The sequence below is a fragment of the Fistularia commersonii genome, chromosome 12 (assembly GCF_037954325.1).
Source record: "Fistularia commersonii isolate RoL2024-O1a breed Wild chromosome 12, RoL_Fcom_v1.0, whole genome shotgun sequence".
NCBI lineage: Eukaryota > Metazoa > Chordata > Actinopteri > Syngnathiformes > Fistulariidae > Fistularia > Fistularia commersonii.
The window spans coordinates 12494195-12511894 of NC_141295.1; the positions used below are offsets into that span (position 1 = coordinate 12494195).

Consider the following 17700-nt stretch of genomic DNA (forward strand, 5'->3'; position numbering starts at 1 on the left):
TTTCTTCTTTTGTGCCGTAGCATCGAGATCTCCCCATGCGTGGACCCCGGCTACTGCGTGCAGAAAACGGTCAGGTCCAAATTACACCCCGGAGAGGAGGCGAATGCTGGGCTGTGCAAATACATGAGCAAAGGACTTCCCCTCCCGGTGAACACATTTGGTGGAATCACCAACTGACCCCCAGCTGGACGAGACGGAGTGACCCCCCCCCCCCCCCCCCCCCCGGGGGAAAAGCCGGGATCCGCGGTTCCCGCGCTCTCACTAGGGGAACTTCACATGCCGTCTCACACCGCGCTGCTCACCGAACCGACAGGTTTGGGTTTTCCCAAGTGGAAGCGACCAACCAAGAAGCTGCTAGACCCGTGGCGCGTTCACCGCTAACACCATTCAACATGGTTGACAACTATAACCGGTTTTGCTACTTTTCACAAAAGCCACGGCATGACAATGATTTGCTCACTATGAGTAAGCTTTAGTTCACCAGAGAAAACTGGCAACATGCCATGGAACAGCAATGTAAACACTGGCACCAACCGGGACGTGGAGCGGCTGAGTTTGTGTACACATCCAAAAATATCGAAGCGGTTAACGCTTCCGCCTCACAGTGACAAAGTCCCTGATTCGATTTCTGACGGTGGGACGCTTAAACACAGGTTTTGCTTCCCCCATGTGCAGTTTGGGTTTTACCCCCCGGGTTCTCCGGTCTCCTAATGCAGTCCCAAAGCATGCAGTAGGTGAAGTGAAGACCTTGAATTGCCCAGCCTTGTGAATGAGTGAGTGAATGGGGATACGTCAATATGACATATGTGTGAGGTTGTCTGACACGTGAATGAACGAGTGAATGGATGTATGACATGACATGTAAAATGAGTGATTTAGGTTATATGTCTATGATATGAACAAGTGAGTGAGGCAAGATCTATTTATGAGTTGTGAATAACGGTGAATGGTTGTCTCCATGTGCTGTGTGAATGGGTGAGTGAGTGAATGTTTTTGTCTATGAGATGTGTGAATGAATGAGTGAATGGTTGTATGTCTGTATAAATTGTGAATGAGTGAGGTTATATGTATAGATGAGGTGTGAATGAGAGATTCAATGGTGATATGTTTATATGATGAATGAGTGAGACTACTGTATATGACATGTGAATGAGTGAGTGAAGTTATGCATATATAAGGTGTGAATGGTTGAGCGTCTCGATAAGTGGCCCCTTTGATTGGCAGCTGGTCTCAGCCAATGACAGCTGCGATAGGCTCCAGCCCCTCCCCCATAACCCAAGACCCTCCTGAGTTCAGGACAAGCGGTCGAGATATTGAGTAAATGAATATTTCAACAGTGCCAATACTTTATTTACACACTACCTTTCACTCTCTCTCTGATACACACACACACACACACACAACGGAGCGCTGACAACCCAACCAACACGCTGTAAACCCAAGAAGAATCCCTTAAAAGTTGGAAACCGAGATGTAGTAGTTGCCCCCCCCTGCTATATTTTTCTTTTGTGTGTAATGTGAAGTGAAGGCTGCAAGGTTGTTTTTTTTTTTTCGTTTGTCCCCCCCCATCAGCGGCAGAAGACACGTGCAGTTGGTGTTCAGGGAGTGACCTCTCGCTGCTGCCGTGTGATCCTGGACCGAAACACAAATACCGAAAGCATTCCAATGAAATCGTCTCCTCGCCAGCTTTTTTATCTCCTGTTTGTTTGAGGAAGTTGTCCGAGACCCAACATGGGGGTGTGACCTGTTTGGAATCTACAGTCCTTCATCCTGGATGTGATAAAATGTTTGTGTGTGTGTGTGTGTGTGTGTGTGTGTGTGTGTGTGTGTGTGTGTATGTGGGGGGGGGGGGGGGGCGTTGTTTGTGTGCATAAACCAGACAGGTTATATTGTTCTATTCTATTTTGTATATGGGAAAAGCACATGCTTTTACACTATATGGCCAAAAGTACTCACTCACCTGCCTTGACTCACATATGAACTTAAGTGACATCCCATTCCTAATGCATAGGGTTCAATATGACGTTGGTCGACCCTTTGCAGCTAAAACAGCTTCAACTCTTCTGGGAAGGCTGTCCACTATGCGGTCAGACCGTTCTCCTGGCAACCGCCAAATCCATACTCGTCCATCAGATTGCCAGATGTACAGGACTGTCTCAGAAAATTTGAATTTTGTGATAAAGTTCTTTATCTTCTGTAATGCAATTTAAAAAAAAAAAAAAAAAAACTTTTTCGTGATATTCTAATATTTTGAGATAGGATTTTTGAATTTTCTTAAGATGTAAGCCATAATCAGCAGTAGTGAAATAATAAAAGGCTTGCAATATTTCAGTTGATTTGTAATGAATCCAGAATGTATGACATTTTTGTTTTTGTAATTGCATTACAGAAGATAAAGAACTTGATCACAATATTCAAATTTTCTGAGACAGTCCCGTAGAAGTACGTCTCCACGCCAGTGGATCCAATGCTTTGCATCGCACTTGGTGATGTGTGCAGTCTCTTGGCCATGGAAACCCACGTACGAAGCTCTCTGCGCACTGTTCTTGAGCTAATCTGATGGCCACACAAAGTTTGGAGGTTTGTAGTGATTGACTCTGCAGAAAGTTGGCGACCACTTCGCACTATGCGCCACAGCATCCGCTGACCCTGCTCCGTCAATTTACGTGGCCTACCACTCCATGGCTGAGTTGCTGTCTTTCCCAAGCACTCTCACGTTCTTATAATACACGCTGGAATTCACTGAACTCCTGAGAGCCACCCTTTTTTTCACAAATGTTTGTGAAAACAATCTGCATGCCTAGGTGCTTGATTTTATACACCTGTGGCCATGGAAGGGATTGCAACACCTGACTCCGATTATTTGGATGGGTGAGCGAATACTTTTGGCCATATAGTGTACATATACTGTATATATGTGTGTGAGTGTGGCAGAGAGAGAGAGAAAGCAAAGGAACATGCACACACACAGATTGAGATGGGAATATTTATCTTCCCATTTTATTCTGTGCATATGTGTATCTATATATCCATCTCATTCTGTGTGTGTGGGTGCCTGTGTGCATCCTTTATGTGTTTGCATGTATAAGCCAGACAGGTTATATTGTTCTAATCTATTTTGCACATGCTTTTCCCATATGTATGTCCATCTATCTATCTATATATATATGACTGTGTGTGTGTGTGTGTTAGGGGGAGAGACAGAGAGAGCAAGAGCAAGGGCACTCACACACACATTTATATGTGTAAAGCTATGTTTCCATCTCATTCTGTGTGTGTGTGTGCGTGTGTGTGCGTGAGCACAACTGATTGTTTGTACGTACAAGACCAGACAGCTTACCTTTGTTCTATTTTGCACATACTTTTTTTCCTGTAATTTTACACATATATGGGAAAAAAGAGCTCATGTATATGAATCATGTGAATAAATAAAGGTTTTTTTGTAGCGAATATGTTTTATTCTCGAAGACGGCAGGAGGAAAACCACCAGATGGCAGTGTTTGGTTGCTATCCGGCCAGTTTGATTGACACAAAAACACACACACACACATACACACACACTTGTCAGAGCTCAGGGAGAGGGGAGCTGCTGAAGAATATCTCTCTTTCTGCCTCTGCAGACAGGATAACTGTTTCAATGAACTGCACGCTCGAACCGACATTGCAAGACCCTCCCCGCTAGTTTTCCGGCTTTTTCTTCCCTCCTCCTTCCCCAGCCTCTTCCACCAGAAGCCCCATAAAAAGACCGAGAGACGAAGCCACCAGATTGATGGAGAGGAACCGGGGGTCTTCTCATCAGTACGGTTCGCTGGAGCGCACTGACTGGAGCAGCACCAAGCCAGGTTACCTCGCCGGCGTGCACTGCAATGTTATCGCTCTATCCCAACCTTAATGTTGCATTTTATCAGGTATCTGTGTTTCTTCGATCCTGTGCCCGTGGTGTGATATCTGTGACTGCAGGTGGTGTGATCCGTTGCCACTGTATTCACATCTTTGCTGACTAGTTTTGAATCCTGCATTTGTTTATCGCTGTTTTTCGTATCCTGTTTTTACACTCGGGATCTTGTGATATTTGCTCGACCAAATTTTGTGCCAGCGAGCATCCACAGGTGTCCCTTCTCCCGCCAAGCGGAGCCGTTGGCACCTCGAAGCCTCTGAAGAAGAGCCAACGGCAGTTGTGGCAAATGGCTTTGCGCTTTTTCGCTCATTTCAGCCATTATATCATAATCATCGGTAAAAAAAAAAGTTCTTCCTTTTGGTTCCTCACATTTTTCACCGCTGGACGAAAATGAAGCCGAGGCCGGGTTAGCTTTTGCTTTCCAAACAACTTAAAGGAGTCTCGATCAAAACATTGTTGGGATGAATGTCCCGGCGGCTCATTGAGACGTCCTGGGTCTTCTGAAGAGGCGACAGGTCATCGGACCGGGATCAGACCGTAATGAAGCGAAGCGTAGATGTGTAAAACACATCCGTGCTGTAACTTAGAGAGCAAGAAAAGAGGAGGGGAGTGTTTGAGAGCGTTTTCCTGGAGCACCTGGTGATGAGTCATCAGCGGCAGAGCAACGTCCTTCAGAGCCTCTGCAGCAGAACATTGTTTTCAAGGGCGAGGAGGACTATACTAAACAAAAAAAAAAGTTTCTATGATGATCTTGGCCACTCATTCATTAATTTACTCACTCTTTCATACAGGACTGTCTCAGAAAATTAGAATATTGTGATAAAGTTCTTTTTTTTCTGTAATGCAATTACAAAAACAGAAATGTCATACATTCCGGACTCATTACAAATCAACTGAAATATTGCAAGCCTTTTTATTATTTTAATATTGCTGATTATGGCTTACATCTTAAGAAAACTCAAAAATCCTATCTAAAAAAATATTAGAATAGCATGAAAAAGTCATTCTTATTTTTTTAATTGCATTACAGAAGATAAAGAACTTTATCACAATATTCTAATTTTCTGAGACGGTCCTGTATGTTGTATAATGTCATAACACCTGAGGCCAGTCACCACATGACCACAGGGCTGCATATAGCAACATACAACCATTCACTTGCTCATTCAAACGTCATATAGAGACATACAACCATTCATCCTCTCTTTCATATATTGCATAATGTCATATAACCTTGGGCCAGTCAACACATGACCACAGACACACAACATTCACGCTCATGCACACATCACACAGACACATACAACCATTAACTCACTTATTCACTTGATAGACCTACAACCATAAACTCTCTCATTCAACATAAAGAGAATTAAGGTATTTACAATGCCATTTACACATCCTATAGAGATAAACACACATTCGCTCTCCCATTTCACAGAGAATTCAACCGGGAACTTCTTGCTTTGAGGAGAAAGCACAAGCCATTGCACCACCATGCAACCCTTTATAGGATATTATCTATTTATCTATAAGTTGTATCTTTATAAATGACATGACAAGATTGCGAAAGCTCAGCTGAAGTTGCTGAGGACAACTCGCCTTTTACAAGCAGCGAGAAATAGCCTGAGGATTTTCTGCGTAATACCATGACGTGACCCGTGGACCACTGATTCGTACATTTCGCCAGCACCGACTGATATCTTTGCGTCAAGACTCACTGGCGTCTCTTCTCAGGTGTCAGGGTAATCGCCACGCCGACAACAGATTTGTCATAGTAACGGCAGTTCTGCGTGAAGGTGTTGTTCTGGAGCAAAAGACGCCTTTCTATCTGCTAAACAGACAAGTTAACACTTAGGTTTGCTATATTTTTGTCCTAAAATGTTTGTTTTTTTCAAGCGAACTATTTATTTTGGTACTCAGGCTATTTATACTATTTCTAAAAAAGTGCATGTTTGTGTGTTTTCAATTTCAGATGGTGTCATCTGTGAAACTTACCCCCGCACAGTAGCATCACTGTGTAATGAAGCTTTAGCATGTGCGTCATTTAAAGGTCTATTATGACGATTGTGCGTGTGCATTATTTTTAATTAGCATGCTGATCATTTTAATGTTGCTGTGTTTTTTTTTATTACTCAACCAGATAAAATCAATTTAAAAATATCAATATCTATTAACTCTCCTTGCAAGGCATCAGTTGGATGCTTTGTAATGACACCATTAGACTGTATCGTTCCTATTTAAAAAATAATCCTATCCTTTGCTATGCTATTCAATTCTATTCAATAATCTACAGTGTTAGACTGGTGCAGGACATGTAAGCAAGGTGTGCATCTTTATATCATGGTTTTCTAACATTTTTTAACCTTGCAGGATATAGTTGTATATACAAATTTACAAATATAGACTGCTAAAAAAAATAAAGGGAACCCTAAAATAACACATCCTAGATCTGAATGAATCAAATATTCTTCTTTACATAGAGTCACACTCAGAATTAAAGTGTAAAAACACACTACAAGGCTGATCCAACTTTGATGTAATGTCCTTACAACGAGGCAAAATGAATCACACTTTGATTTCACTGAAGTTACACTGTGTTGTTTAAGTGTTCCCTTTATTTTTTTGAGCATTATGCATTATTTTCTGTTGAAATTTTATGTTCTGCCTTAGAGAGAGAAGGTCCAGAAAGAACCGGGGAATAGCTTTTCCTCCCACAGTCAGAAAGCATGTAGGGGACCCTAAATTACACAGACGTATGAATGAGAGAGTGAATGGCTGAATGTGGCCAAATGACTTGTAAATGTTTGTATGTCTGTATATGATGTGTGAATGAAGGAGTGAATGGTTGCATATCTCTATATGACATGTGAATGAATGAGTGAATGGTTATACGTCTCCATACATGGCCGTGTGATCGACTGGTGACTGGCCCAATAAATGAATGAATGAATATTTATATATATACATGCTCATGTGCAAATCCTATTTTCCTATTTGCATGAAGCGGTATCTGCTGAGTGCCCGGTTTACTTTTCTACAATACGCGTCAAACTCAAGGCCCACGGGCCACATTTGGCCCGCGAGAACATCTCAAAAGGTCTGATTGTCTTAAAATAAATAAGTCAAACGCATGCATTGACCTTAAACTACATTTCCCACTATTCATACTACTCATGTTACCCACAAAGTGACGGCACCCAACCATTAGATCGCAGCGTATCCACATCAATGCGATTTTTAACAAGTGGAATTGAGAAATACAAATGATCCCAAAATGTCTAGGAAAAGAAAAGCTGGTGCAAAGGGATGGCTTTTTCAAGAAAGATGGGAAGGTGAATACATGAATACATGTTTGTGCTACAAGGAGAAAAAGCGGTACGTGGGTATGTACTGTTACCGTTACATGTGGCCCATTGAGGGCAACCATTATGCTGATATTGCCTTCGGTGAAAATGTTGTACAATGTCGCATTGATCAGCAGTAGCAGTCGATAGCCGGGTGGGGGGGCCGCAATTGCCAAACATTATGAGTTTGATGAGGATTTATGGTCAAGAAGAAAAACTTCTAGTCCATGTTGTGTCTACGTGTGTGTCTGCAGAAGGTCAGATTTGTTGAGAAAGGTTGGAGCGTGAGTGTGAGTGGCAGGTGTGGGGCGGAGGGGGGCTCGGGACTCGGGAGCGGCAGTGTGAGTCATGCCAACCACTGACACTATTTGGTCATTTGGCTGCGATGCTGTACTCTCCTCCCCAAACAGCAATTCCAGAGTACATCTGCCACCGTTCTTTATATGCAAATGCAGGCTCTTGTCTTGGCTTGCCAAAGTGGAAACGTGAAATGCCCCACATGCGTGCGCATTCTTCCTGCTTATATGTGTGTGTGTGTGTGTGTGTGCATGCTAATTGGCTAGGGGATTTACGCGGTTCTCTCCTCTTGCTTCCAGAGGATGACGTGGTGTCCATGGCAGACTCCTCCATCACGGTGGACGACATCGAGGGCGAGCTCTTCAAGATCGAGAGGATCAGAGACGTCCTGGTCAGGAGAGAGTCGGAGCTCAGATACATGTGAGGGGTTTATTTATACTGTGCTTTTTATTATTCTCCCAGCACGGCAAGCAATTTGCTTCCTCGAAGTTTATTATCGGTTCCATTATCAAAAACACAATTCTGTAATGCGAAGAATAGCTTAAATATGAGTGTGAGCGCTGATCCCATCCCATTTATGACCCTGGTACGCTCGCTTGAAATCTTTATTATCATTACCTCACGATGCCAAACTGTGCATTGAGCGAGCGCTCGGCAACAGCGGCAAGGAAACAGCAGGTTTTTCGGGCAGAAACGTCAGAAGTATCCCGACGCACTATGGGTGGCCTTCTGCCTCGACCAGGAGAGGGAGCAAGAGTGTGATGGACACAGCGGGGGCAGATGATCTATGACTAACGATAACAGAAGCGAAAACAGTTTCAGGTATAATAGCTGAAATTACGGATTCCTGCATTCGTTCATTCATTATCAACACTGGTTCATCCCAGCCAATCACAGGGCCTGTAAGATTTGAACCAGGGGCCTCTTTTAATTGCAAAGATATTAGCCTTCTATAGTAATGTTACATTATTAGCTTTAATATCATTATATTTCTGTTTATATGACTTTCAATTTCCAGAATCTCATTTTGTGGGACCAGTCGTTCTGACGCCACCTTAATCCTCATTTTACAACGGAAAACAAAGAAAAAAAGAACGATTTGGTGACTTATCTTAGGAGACAGATGAATCGCATTCCCTGCTTTGGAGACGACAATATTTTTTTCCCCCATTTTCCGTACAGCTGAACAAATCCTCTTGTCAAATTCCAGCATGCTCCTTCCGCAGCTGTCTGACTCCTTGTCTCTTGGTAAGATACGAAGATCAGATGAAACAGACGGGAGTTTCGAATTCCGCATTTGATTGATCATCCCGCCACGCGAAAAGAGACATGGGGGTACGAGGCGAAGGCCCCTTTCTCCCCCAGCGCTCACCCCAGGTGGTGCTCTCTTGGTAATTAAAGTAAACGTATTTAGATTCCCAGACCCCATGGTTGTGTCTATACCTAGGGGGCCGCAGTACGTGACAGACAGCCGGGGCACGGCGACGGGACTCTCGCTTGACAGACGCTGACGAATTAGTGAGGCTAGTTGTTTTTTCCCCACCGGGGCCACTCGAAAATGAACGGCCAGAGACGATATCGGTTCTTGGAGAGATCTAACCCCTCAGTTTTTTGTGTTCGTCCGCCCGCGCAGGATGGACGACATTCAGCTGTGTAAGGAGATCACCCGGCTGAAGAAAGAGCTGCACAAGTTGGTGTCCATCCCAGGTAACGGCCGCCTCTAATTCAAAAAGCTGATGAAAAGCAAGAAAGAGATGGTTAGGTTGGTTGTTTTCAAAGAACCCTCCATTTGCTTTTTCCTTTTTTGGTCAATCAGGACGTGACCGGGATTAGAACTGTGCAATCTCACTTGTGGGTGCGAAACCCATGCATGCTTGAACCCAGGGAACTTGTGGGCGGTGCATATTGTGCTGCAATTGTACAACAGCGCAATTATAAGTGTTCTTCTGCTGTGTTAGACACAGAAATTCCCCCGTTCAGTGTTTTCAGAGAGGTAGTGTTATTCAAAAATAACGATTTTGTTTGATTGTTGCACAATTGTTTCTAAAAGTGAAAAGACCGTCCTGTCATCCATTAGTTCCAACATCTCCTGCACTCCATGACAAAACATAACCAAACTGGACCATCATTTGTGTACTTCGTACAACATCCCAACATTGTCAGTTTATTCTTAGGAACAAATCACTCCCATTCTACATTAGAGTATTATAACATTCCAATCTGTATATATAGAGATATTTGTATATTTTACATATATACACACATACACACACACACGTATATGTATATGCATGCACATCTCATTCTGTGTGGATTTAAAAGTATTCGTAAATACATGTATAAATATGTATATGACGGAGTGGTTAGCGCTTCAGCATCACAGCACGAAGGTTCAATTCCTGGTTCAATTCCAGGCCGTTCTTTGTGGAGTTTGCATGTTTTCCCTGTGTCTGTGTGGGTTTCCTCCAGGTTCTCTGGTTTCCTCCCACAGTCCAAAAACATGCGGCATTTTAATTCGGAAAAATTGGTAAAATAGCCCCGAATGAGTGAGTGAGTGAATGGATGGATGGATATGTATATGTGTATGTGTGTGCATATATATGTGTATATATATATATATATACATATATACATATGTGTGTGTGTGTGTATATGTGTGTATATGTATATATATATGTATGTGTGTGTGTATATATATATATATATATATATAAATGTATGTGTGAGTGTGTATTTTTATATATTCACACACATACATATACTGTATATATTGTGTTTACGTGTGTATACAGGTATATGCTGATGCTGAGACTTTGCTGTTGATGCTAGCTTATGCCCTTAAAATCTATTTATCCATCATCCATCCATCCATCCATCCATCCATCCATCCATCCATCCAGTGCAGCCTTAACATTGTGTTTTCTTTGTGTTCTCAAGCTAACCTTATCACTTCCTGATATGTTATTGATGTATGAATGAGTCTTTAAATGTATCTTATGTGTCATCCCTCCCTTATCAAGTACATTCACGACGTTCAAGTTTAAATGTTTCATAAACAATCACGTTATCTATTTCCTGTCTGCCTGAATGGTTGGGGTTAGTCTCCTTGACGGGTCTGAAATGCAGGGGTAGCTGACGGCCTCGGCACATTGTCTTCTCTCCGCTCGCTGTAGATAATCACAAGTCCAATGAGGACCGGCAAAAAGAGGAGGAGCTGCTGCAGCAGATCCACAAGCTGGTCGAGACCAGAGACTTTTTGGTGGATGACGTTGAGTTTGAAAGACTCAGGTAGGCTTCTCCACCCTTGACGCTACCAAATCTTCCAACAGATGGCATTCATCCAGGCTCTAGAAGTCATACTCCATATTTCTGTGTGCTTCGAAGGACCCCTCTACTAATTTCAGGTCATTTTTTGTTTTTATCTCTGAACGTCTCTCATTGCCACAAAATGTTGGTGGAGTTTTATCTCATTTGAACATCGTTGATATTCCTGTCTCGCCGAGTGCCTCTCCATGGCAATCTACTAAAACCTTTGACTGTCGCCAAAGGCAAAACACACATGAGAGAACGTGAGCATGAGAGCACAACCACCTCACGGCCACCAGGTCCTCAGTTCTACTATGTAGAGTCTCCATGCTTCCTCTGGGTTTGCGTGCAGGGGATTCATTGGCTAGCCTTAATTGCCCAGACATGTGAATGACTGGGTGCATGTCTCTCTTTGAAAACTGAATGAGAGAGTGAATGGTTGCGTATCATAATATGATGCATGAATGAGTGAATGGTTGTCTGTTGATATGCTGTGTCGATGAATGATTGTACATCACTATTTGACATTTGAATGAGTGAATGGTCGTATGTCTCTTCTACATTCTAATGGGAGTAATGGTTTCATTTCTCTATATGATGTGTGAATGAGTGAAAGGTTGTGTGTCTATATGCTGTGTTGATGAATGAGTGAATGGTTATATAGCTACTTGCCATTTGAACGAGTGAATGGTTGTATATCTGTATAATGTGTGAATGGCTGTATGTCTCTATATTGAATGTTTTTATATGACGTGTATGAGTGAGTTACTGGTTGTCTCTTTTTGATATTTTAATCGGAGTGATGGTTCTATGTCTCTATATAATATGTGATTGAGTGAAAGTCTGTGTGTCTTAATGCTGTATAAATGCATGAGTGCACAGTCTAATGTCTACTCAATATTTGAATGAAAGTGAACGGTTGTATGGCCCTTATATGACATTTTAATGAAAGAGTGGATTGTGGTACGTCTCTTTCGTGTACTCAATGCAAACCTCTCAAACACCTGAAAAACGTTTGAGAATTGGGATGGGCGTCATGGCGACGATTGCCTCGGGGATACATCGGAATGTTCTGTCCCGTCGAGGAGCACGTCAACAAATGCACGTTTAATTCCTCGCCGCCGGAGTCACGCGGCTGATTTGTCAGCAACGGGAAAAATAATCAAAGAAACTAGACTACACGACAGAAAAACAAAAAAAAAGAAGGCCTTCGGCAGCAGCTGCAGGGTGTGTTCCATCCCTTGAAAGAGGCGTGCAGCAGTCAAGCAAGGATTTGCTAATTCTCTGCAGAAAACTGACAGGCGGAGACTTCCCAAGAGAGGAAAATTAATTAGAAGACTGGAAGCGGAAATATAAAAAAAAAAGATAAATAAAAGAGAAGTTGACGTGACGGAAAACAGCTCAGACGGAGAGGAAGCCAGCGAAGGATGGGAGGGTTTGATATTCACCGCGAGTTGTTTTTTATTTTAGTTCCCGCGAGACCGGCTGACGGGGGTGAAAAGGGCAGGGCCGTCACTCAGGCGCCATCATCCCGCCCTCGCTGACAATGTCAAAGAAAAAATTGTCCAGCTGTGATTCCCAGAGCTTCATCCACGGAGGACAAGCCCGGCTTGGCCAGTCAAGAACGCTGAGTTTCCTTCAAGAAGTATCCATTTAGGTCTAGGAACTGCGGTCCACCGTTGCTGTTTCCTTTGCTGCCCGAATGCATGAAAAAGCGGCTGGCGTCTTGAAAAGGTTCTCATAACTACAAAAAGTTCCTCTTTTTTGGGGCAATAAAAATCCTTGCCACAGGTGGGAGAGAGAAAGCAGACGTGGAAGAAGGAGAACAACAGGGTGGTAATGGATCGGGGACAGTTTGCAGAAAAGCACGCTTCTCTCACCGCCACTTTTGTTTCTTTTTCATCCTGTCAGTTAGAAATATTCTATTTTGTTGTTTTTTTTTTTTAATTATGTGTAAAATTGTCACGTATGAATCAGGGCGATTCAATGTGAATCCAATCATGACGGGGCAGATGTGGTAAATTAGATTAATCGGGGTTAATATCCGCTCACTATCTGTTTCATTTTGTGGGGCAAAAAGAGACGTGTATGTGTGTGTATGTACAGGACTGTCTCTGAAAAGTCGAATATTGTGACAAAGTTCTTTATCTTCTGTAATGCAATTACAAAAACAAAAATGTCATACATTCTGGATTCATTATAAATCAACTGAAATATTGCAAGCCTTTTATTATTTTAATATTGCTGATTATGGCTTACGTCTTCAGAAAACTCAAAAATCCTATCTCAAAATATTAGAATATCATGAAAAAGTAATTTTTATTTTTTAATTGCACTACAGAAGATAAAGAACTTTATCACAATATTCTAATTTTCTGAGACAGTCCTGTATGTAATCATGTGTGTATGTGTATATATATGTTTAAGTGAGTGTCTGTATTTATGTGTGTGTATGTATGTGTATATATATGTATGTATATGTGCATGTATGTATGTATGAGTATATATATTTATATGTGAGTGTATATATATGTATGTGTGCGTATTTGTATGTATGTAGTCATGTGTGTTTTATGCAAGTATGTATGTGTGTATAAGTATAAATATACATATATGTGTATGTATATATATCTATTCTTGCATGTAGATATATATGTGTGCGTGTGTGTGTGTGTGTGTGTGTGAGTGTGTGTTGCGGTGGCCAAAGTCCTCACATGAAACCCCCGACCAACATCTGTTTAACGTCGATACTTTAATCAGGAAGTGCTCTGGTGAAAGCTAAACTCCTTCCTCCTGACTATGATGACTACTTCCTGCCGCTCCACCTTACTTCCTGTCAAGCTCACATTTCCCATCCAGGAGCTGAAAAGGTCAATCTTGGTCCAGTTGGTTTTAGCATTGGATAGCGGTTGAGTGCCATTCTGTGCCAATGAGTGGAATTGTCGGACATTGAGTCATTGCCTTTGTGCAAATGAATGAATCTGGAAAGAAACGTCCTGGTCGTGCAAAGTGCAAAATGGCAAATCGGACCAAGCCTATTGCCGTCTCTTTCTCTGTCTCATCTTCACTTTAGCACATGTTTGGAAATTCATCTCATCAGGTTCCCCATAAGAACTCGCACATGAAAACTTAATTTCCAAAATATTAAGAAGGTATAATACCTTCACGCACATGGCCAATGGGCTGTCTGTGAAGGCAGCGGACCCCGTGATACACATCTGCTTTAATATCATTTGTTGTCCTCGTCCGCAGGGAGAAAGAGGAAGATAAAGAAATGGCAGACTTCCTCAAGTCCAAATTCCCCCGAAATATGAAGAAGACAGGTATCTACGAATAGACAGGCTTGTCAGTGCGCCAGTGCTTCTGGATTTGTCTACATGTTTTGTGTCTTTTTGTTGTTTTTTTTCCTGGAATGTTTCCCCCCGGGAGCGCCGACAGATGCGTCTTCACTCACTCTCTCTCTGTCTCACACACACGCACACACACACACACACACACACACACACACACACACACACACACTCACACACACACACACACATTCTAAATGACTCACCATAAAACGGAACCACAGTAGTAAATACTTGAATCATTCTAAGTGTAATATAATGCAGGAGTGGTAAATAGTTTTGGCTGACGGGCCACATTTCTTATTTAATTTTTAAACATGGGCCAACTGGGTATCATGTAAATTGAACAAAATAAAAATTACAATTTAAATATTTAAATTTTTGGCATTTTATTTCAACTTTAAAATCATTCATGATCATATAAATGTACTAACATTATTGTGTATGTAATCCATAAAAAATGAAACAAAAGGAAAAAATAAGGAGTAGCTAAATTCAATATTGATTGAAAATACTAAAATTGATTTTAATTCCTTCCTGTGTCCCAGGCATGGGATCACAGAGAATCAGTGCAGATGCCAAAAGATCCAAATTGCAAAGGAAGGTGAGAAGAAAATAGTAGTGGAGAAATTGGTACTTACTGAAAAGTTTACAAACGCGTACAACTGACACGACTGAAGTTTTTTTGTTGTTTTTTTTTTCTGAAAAAAGGAACAACAGGTACCAGCAGACAAAGATTATTCAAAAATGGCTCTGTCCAGCGCCACTGGCTCCCGCTCTCCCGATGTGTCATACATGTATTATAAATGAGTCATTCAGCATCTTTTCGGTGATAATTTGGCACACAAGTGACAAAACACAACTTTTCCTGTCCCGCAGGTGTGCCGACGAGGCGTGCGGCGCCCAGGGCCCAGCAGCCCGCCTCCCCGTTCACCAAGACGGGCCTTACCCTGCTGAAGGAGTGCTGCGGCTTCACCTGCTCTGTCATGTAGACGTGCACAAGGCCCCCCTCCTGTGCGCACCTGACGCAGGGGCCGGCAACCTGGAAACGGGTCGGTATTTCCAGTTTCAGGCTTTCAGAGCGTGGAATCGAGCGCCGCGGATCCCAGTTGGAAATTTCATGGACGGAACTGGACGCTGAGAGGATGGAGTGCTTTTTGTGTTTTTTTTAATCCCGGGATTCAAGTTTGTCCAACTTTCTGTTTCCCGCTGCCTCTTAACCAACACCTTTTGCTTAAGCTATAAAGTTTTAAGAAAACAACATGTCATTTATTAACATCAAGCCCTGCTACGGCTACACATCTCCTGATTGGCCTGAGGCCGACTTCCTTCGTTTTTTCCAACGCCAGGGCTTTGACGATGACATTACTGAGGGTTTGAACTTTGAAAAATTAAGCTCGTGACAAATTCAACCGCTGCCTCATCACGTTCATCTTTCCTTAATTTATTGCAAACAAGCTGTAATTATATATATATATATATATATACATATATATATACGTATGTATGTATAAAATATGCGTGTGTGTGTGTGAGCATATACATCATGCATGCTGGGTGTCCCTATGGTAACATAGCCATACCCTATTTAGACAAAACACATCTCTATGTGTCCGCGGCTCTCGGTTTCACATCATCATTTGGTCTGCCTCCTCAGCCGACATCGGGTTTTAACCGATTTACCACCAAAGTGATTAAAACTGACATCCGGGGCAAACTGGGAGTATTTTTCGCACATAATCTTCTGCAACTAGTTCATTAAGATCTGAATTTTCTCCTAATGAAGTACTTGTACATGAATTGTTTGAGTGCATTCGAGGTTCCTAACTGGCCGCTGGCTTGTACACGGGGTACACAGATGTTTGTGGCCAATCACACCACAGAGCCAGTCCGTGTTGCCAAGAGGAATAGTCGCCATAGCAACCTCTCGTATACCCATATCTTTAAATGAGATGAGGGAAAGGAAGGGCGGGGGGTGGGGGGAGATGGGACGCCGTATACATGATAAAAACCAAACGCATGGGGCGGTGGGAGTGTTAACTGAGTCTCCTTAAAGATAAAGAAGAATAAATTAAATTAATTAATTACAGACCAAGTATGTTCACACATACATGGGATCTGGCACTGGCTCACAGTGGATGCAGTAAACTACACCTGGACTTGGAACATAACAAACAATGCAAAGTGCAAAGTGCAGAGAATGATGTCTGTCATGCTGATAAGGAGACATAGTCGGTGAGGCGGTGCAAAGGTGTTGTAATTAGATAAATAAAACAATAAACGAAGTGATGCTCAGATGTTATTGCAAGTGCATGACGCGGGTTTGTGAGCCGCTGTTGGGGATCCATATCTTTGTCAGAGTGAAGGCTCCTCCGGTGGGGGGGACTGTACAGCATACAGCGGTCTGGGCCTCCTTTCTGACCATAGAGGGTCCTGCAAGATGACAGTACATCTGCTCAGAGATTAACAAAAATGTCCTATATATATGTGTGTGTGTGTGTGTATGTATATATGTGTATACAGGACTGTCTCAGAAAATTAGTATATTGTGATAAAGTTCTTTATCTTCTGGAATGCAATTACAAAAACAAAAACGTCATACATTCTGGATTCATTACAAATCAACTGAAACATTGCAAGCATTTTATTATTTTAATTTTGCTGATTATGACTTACGTCTTAAGAAAACTCAAAAATCCTATCTCAAAATATTAGAATATCATGAAAAAGTAATTTTGTTATTTTAATTGCATTACAGAAGATAAAGAACTTTATCACAATATACTAATTTTCTGAGACAGTCCTGTATATGTGTGTTTATATATATATATATATATATATATATATATATGCATATGTGTATGTGTGTATACATATATACAGAACACACACACACACACACAAAACATGTCAGTTGATGTATATATATATTTACACACACAAACATGTCTGTATATATATACATACATATATTTGTGTGTGTGCATATCTCTATATGATGTGGGAATGAAAGAGTGAATTGTTATATGTCTCCATATAATATACATATGACAGGGTGAACCCCGCCTGTCACCCAGTGACAGCTGCCCCATGACCCGAGTGAAGGATGAACAGTATAGATAATGAATGAATGAATGAATGAATGAATGAATGAATGAAATAGATATTAAAAACTCTGTCAGCTCGGGCACAATGATTGCTTCATATAGAAACTACCCGTTCTATTTCAAGCCTTTTGCTATGGTTGCAGAGCACAATTAAGAAATAAATAAGTTGAAAAATTGGTTTTAGTTTCCGCCTCGGCAGCCTTTCAGATAGATGGGGTGTGGTGATGGAGATAATAAAAAAGATGAAGAAGAAGAAGAAGCGTGGCACGGAGGAGAGAAGAATAGATGTTGAGGGAGAGGGCTCAGAGGCATGCAGGTATTAATCCAGAGGTTGAGTCATCTCCGGCGGAAGCGGTGCGAGTCCTTACAAGGCCGGCGCTCAGCAAACGCCTCTT

The 17700-nt window shown here is 42.0% G+C and overlaps 2 protein-coding genes across 4 annotated transcripts in view; both read left to right on the plus strand.

The window, feature by feature from the left end:
- The window catches only part of pik3r6 (phosphoinositide-3-kinase regulatory subunit 6), a 28198-nt gene extending 24756 nt beyond the window's left edge, over positions 1–3442 (plus strand). For all 3 annotated transcript variants that reach the window (XM_086157160.1, XM_086157162.1, XM_086157161.1), the window contains exon 21: positions 21–3442. In XM_086157160.1, coding sequence (XP_086013286.1) covers positions 21–177 — 157 coding nt within the window. In that variant the 3' untranslated portion in view covers positions 178–3442. The remainder of the gene's footprint in view (positions 1–20) is intronic.
- Positions 3443–3602: 160 nt separating this feature from the next.
- Positions 3603–17479, plus strand: pik3r6a (phosphoinositide-3-kinase regulatory subunit 6a). Its single transcript, XM_086156154.1, has 6 exons — positions 3603–3842; positions 7842–7962; positions 9176–9249; positions 10716–10830; positions 14101–14171; positions 15078–17479. The coding sequence occupies exons 1-6, from the start codon at positions 3770–3772 to the stop codon at positions 15188–15190; spliced, it is 567 nt and encodes a 188-aa protein (XP_086012280.1). The 5' UTR covers positions 3603–3769; the 3' UTR covers positions 15191–17479.
- Positions 17480–17700: the final 221 nt, after the last annotated feature.

What these genes read in the sequence shown, in the direction of transcription:
- pik3r6a (XM_086156154.1), top strand. Translation starts at nt 3,770, where the DNA reads ATGGAGAGGAACCGGGGGTCTTCTCATCAGTACGGTTCGCTGGAGCGC. An exon ending in CTGGAGCAGCACCAAGCCAG is followed by an intron (nt 3,843 to 7,841) that starts GTTACCTCGCCG and finishes TCTTGCTTCCAG; the next exon opens with AGGATGACGTGGTGTCCATG. An exon ending in CAAGTTGGTGTCCATCCCAG is followed by an intron (nt 9,250 to 10,715) that starts GTAACGGCCGCC and finishes CGCTCGCTGTAG; the next exon opens with ATAATCACAAGTCCAATGAG.